The following is a 4,208-nucleotide window of genomic DNA, read 5'->3' as shown; positions in this document are numbered from 1 at the left end:
GGGGGGGGGGGGCGTTGGGGTAATTTGCAATATTTTGATGTTTGGTATGTTTGTTTTTCAGACAATCCTTAAAACTCTAATTTTCAGACAACCAAAGTGACAGAGAAAGAGCCGAGAGTGGAGGGAGTGGAGGGAGGATAGTCTTTTGTATAGAGAGTAATTTCCTTGTTCTTTCTTTATTGGATTATTTGGTTTGGTTTGGTGTTTGTTTATTTGTTTGGAGTTTGGACATAAGAGTATTTTGGTTATTCCTATATTTTCTACACATTTCTCTTTGTGGTGTGCAATTATATGGATTTCATGCCAAATGCCAAAAGAACATGCATGATCACCTAAAACGAACCAATTTTAATCGGGACTCTCTCTCTCTCTCGACTCCGCCACAAAAGAATTTCTCAGATCTATCTCTGGTCCGGCGTTTGTCCGGTGCCGGAGGGTTCTCTCTTCCTCTTAATTTTTTTTTCCTTTTGCCTGTTCCATTCCGACCCAAACCCTAAGACGAGATGCGTGCTGTTCTGGTTTGTCGGGGTGTCTCCAAAGACTTGTGTGGTCAAAGGGGAAACTCACAGCGTTCTTGGAGGAGCAGTGAGTTGCAGGAAGGTGGAAGCATGACAGGTCGGCTTTTAAGGTTGAGAGGAGCTAATGAGTCGATTTCTGTTTTAAATCTCTGGTGCTTCTCTTACGGCGGCGCGTGGCTCAGTGGAAAACCTCCTCCACCTTGGATCTACAGTCCGGTGTGACGGTGAGCCAAACGGAGGTGTGATACGACAGCTGGTGAAGATGGTTCTGGTCCTCGATCTCGTGGAAGATGCGTCGAAGGGTTTGTTTCACCGGAGGAGTCTACCGGAGGACGAACTCTGCAGTGGGTACGCGGTGGAGGTTCACATCCCAGCGCCGGATGGTGACGCCTCCCGTCTCGCCGGCGGTGAAACTTCACGCCATGGATTCACCTTAGGTACTGGTCCGGTCACCGTATGCTTGTCAAAGCCCGAATTTCAGTACGGGTTCTTTCCCGGTTCATGGCTAAGGAGCTGATTCTGAACCTCGACGGCGACAGGTTCTCACCAGATTTGCGCTTTGCGGTGATGAGATGTTGGGCCGGACCTGTCACTTTAATCTTCAGGAGTCCAATGTCATGGGTCTATTTGTAATCTGGTTGTTAGCTTTGTTGTTATCGAGTGTTTAGAATTGTCGTCTCGTTTGGCCTAAGTAGGGGTCAAGAGACGGTTTCTCTCGAGTTGTGAGAGGAATTTGTTTCATTGTGGTGAAAAATACACTGATGAATTGATTGGGTAGTGTAGGATCCGACTCAGTGTTCCTACGTGTTACTAGATCGCATCGGTTGTATGTTGGGTTTAAAATCTCTTGAAGTTGTAATTTTGTACTCACAGTTGGTTAATGAGAAGTTGTTGTTGAGCCAAAAAAAAAAAAAAACATGCATGATGTTAATGAAAAAAAATTTATTTCATTTGCTTGTCGTAACTACTAACTAGACATGGAATGAAATCAGAATTCTCCACCAATTTGGGAAAAAACCCTTCTCTCTCTTATCGCTCTCTCTTCGACAAAACCAGCAGAACCAAACCCTAGCTCCGGTCGTCGCATCTGGCGCCGGAGACACCTCCTTCTTCCTAATCTCTTTTTTTTTTCCTTTGCTCTTATCCTCTCTTCTCTATCCTAAGTTGAAATGCTCGCCTTTCTGTGACTGTCTGAGATCTTCTTCCAGAGAGTCCTTTGTGACAGACGGAGGCAGATACCGGAGTTCTATGGACAGGCGGCGAGACCCAAGGAAGATCGAGAGTGGTGAGAGTCGGCTTTTAGACCGAAGATTCATGTCAGATTTGGTTTTCCACTTTTGAGATCTATGACGAAATCTTCACGGAGATGGCACGTGACTCGGCGTAAACGTCTTCTCCACCTCAGATCTATCTTCCCTCGTGGCGGTGAGATTGCTGGAGGAGCGGTGTGAACGGACGGCAAAAAGGGGTTCGTCCTCTGGATTCCGGAGGCGACGTGTGGCAAGGTCTTTCAACGATGGAGTTATCAACCAGAGGAGGAGACTTTGCTAGCGAAACTCGGTGGAGTTGCTACATCCCAGTGCCGGTGATGCCCAGGTGGTGTAGAAACTACACACTTGTTGAAGCCGGACTTAGTGTTCCCGTTTCACGATGTCGTAATCCAGGTCGCTTTTCATTCCGGACTCGCGTTCGGTTTTAGGCTGAGGATACAGATAGTGATGGCCGGAAGGAAGAGGAGCTCAGGTCGGAATGCGCCTTCTGGTGTTGATGTTGTGGTTCACGAACTGAACTCGAATCATAAGTAGACAATCAGTCTTGTTTTAGATTAGTGCGGACTGAGATTTTCTTTTCCTTTTGTGTTTAATTATTATCGTTGTATCTCGAAGTCGAATTAGGGATCTAAGAGGCGGTTTATCCCGGGTAGTGGGATGAACTTGTCCTCGTCGTGGAGGAAAATACAATGCCAGATTAGATTGGGTAACGTTGGATCCATCTATGTGTTCTAGGGTGATACTGAATCCCGGTATTGTGTGTGGAGTTAAAATCTTTAGAAATTGTAATCTTGTATTCAAAGAAAAAAAAAAAAAAAAAAAAAAAAAGATGAAGAAGGCATGGAATGAAATAATTTGTGGACAAGAATAATACTAGTACTAGTTGTGTCGTATGTCAAAGTGGTTGAACGTATATCGTGGTGGTTCAACCGTAAGTTTTACGTATGTATTGAGAATGTAGATCTGAAATTCAGTTAATCTACCATATAAGATACTAAATAATAATAATAATAATACTTGTATTGGTTGGTGGACTGATCATCTTGAATTGGAGTCAATGAAACTGACTGTTATTGACTTTTAATGATATCCAAAAACAGAGAATCAAAAATATAAAAAGAGGGACCGTTATGGGAAATAAAGAAAAGTAGTGGGGGTATCTGGAGAAATGGAAAAAATAATGAGAGGAGGAGGGTACGCGGCTGAGGAGACACGTGTATAAAGAAAGGGAGGAAGAAGTAGAGATAAAATGACGATGGTGACCTGAATGAAGAAAGAAGAACCCACCGGATCTAGGGCTTCTCGTCTCTCTCTCTACATTCCTTCGACGGATTCAACACGCAGATGATTCTACCTCTCTGGATTTTTCACCATCTCTTCTCCATCTCTCCCGATATTCAAAAGTATTCCTGAAAGAAAAATAGGGTTTCTCGATGATGATTGGTTCAATCTTAAGAGTATGCAGCTGGCTTGATTAATTATTGGGATTTTAAAGGGTAATTGGACATTCACCGAATCAAAAAGAAGAAGTTTTTGATAGATTGAAAAGAAGTGAGTTTACTGTAAAACTATGAGGGCATTGCACAAATCGAAAAGGGTATCATGGCCACCAGATTTTAAACTTTGCCAGGTATAAAAAAGACATTGCAGATCTTTCAATCGATGGAGAGCTTCGAGGGTTGATATTTGTTTACTTTTCCAATTTGACTGATTTGCAAATGATACGAGTGATGCTGAGTTCTCTTGCTTGATGTCCCTTTAGCTCTTAGTATAATTTTGATAACTTGAATTATTGATTGGTAGTGTTTTGAGGAGGAGCAAGTGACTTTGATTCCTTATATATGTGCTCTGTTTGAAAATTTTTATGTTTGCCTGCAACTTTATTAGTTAGTTATCATCCATCACGATGGAGCCAAACCAATATAACTCTCTGCTTTCTTGTGTTTCTTTTTTTTCGTGCATCTAGTCTAAAATTGTTTGCTTCTTTGGATAAGGGTATAATCCTGAGATACATCCACTTCTATCATGGGATGCTCAGCCTTAAACCACTTCCTCTTGAGATCAGTCTAGTCTGTGATGAGTTATGCAAGCGAACGCACCAAGAAATAAAATGTGTCATTCCAGTGGGTTTTGGCTATCTTAAGGGAAGCATTCCTCTTTTTTACATACTCTTGGACGTTGTCATTTGCCACCTTTTTTTTTTTGCTGATGGAAAATACTTTGGTAACATAGCTTGGAAAATTAGTTGATTAGTTAGGAATCTACAGGGAGGAACCATTTGAAAATTAGTTGATTAGTTAGGCTGTCACTGGATTATGAGGTCATTGTCTTATACATTACCACATTGATTGTTTCTTTTGTTGATTAGGCTTTTTCAAACTACCATACGTTAATGTTTGATTTTGTCTCTGGATTGTAT

The 4,208-nt window shown here is 42.0% G+C and overlaps 2 protein-coding genes across 2 annotated transcripts in view; both read left to right on the top strand.

Moving 5' to 3' along the window:
* The window catches only part of LOC106312241 (protein IQ-DOMAIN 32-like), a 3,582-nt gene extending 3,310 nt beyond the window's left edge, over nucleotides 1-272 (top strand). The window contains exon 7 of the mRNA XM_013749684.1: nucleotides 22-272. The gene's annotated coding sequence lies outside the window, so the exon portion shown is untranslated. The remainder of the gene's footprint in view (nucleotides 1-21) is intronic.
* Nucleotides 273-3,040: 2,768 nt separating this feature from the next.
* LOC106311743 (zinc finger CCCH domain-containing protein 6-like) overlaps nucleotides 3,041-4,208 on the top strand; it is a 3,324-nt gene continuing 2,156 nt past the window's right edge. The window contains exon 1 of the mRNA XM_013749015.1: nucleotides 3,041-3,419. Within this exon, the coding sequence (XP_013604469.1) occupies nucleotides 3,360-3,419 (60 nt within the window). The 5' untranslated portion in view covers nucleotides 3,041-3,359. The remainder of the gene's footprint in view (nucleotides 3,420-4,208) is intronic.

Source organism: Brassica oleracea, chromosome C8 (assembly GCF_000695525.1).
Source record: "Brassica oleracea var. oleracea cultivar TO1000 chromosome C8, BOL, whole genome shotgun sequence".
NCBI classification, from domain to species: Eukaryota; Viridiplantae; Streptophyta; class Magnoliopsida; order Brassicales; family Brassicaceae; genus Brassica; species Brassica oleracea.
Note: the sequence above shows the minus strand (reverse complement) of the source record. Positions and strands in the feature narration are given on the sequence as shown.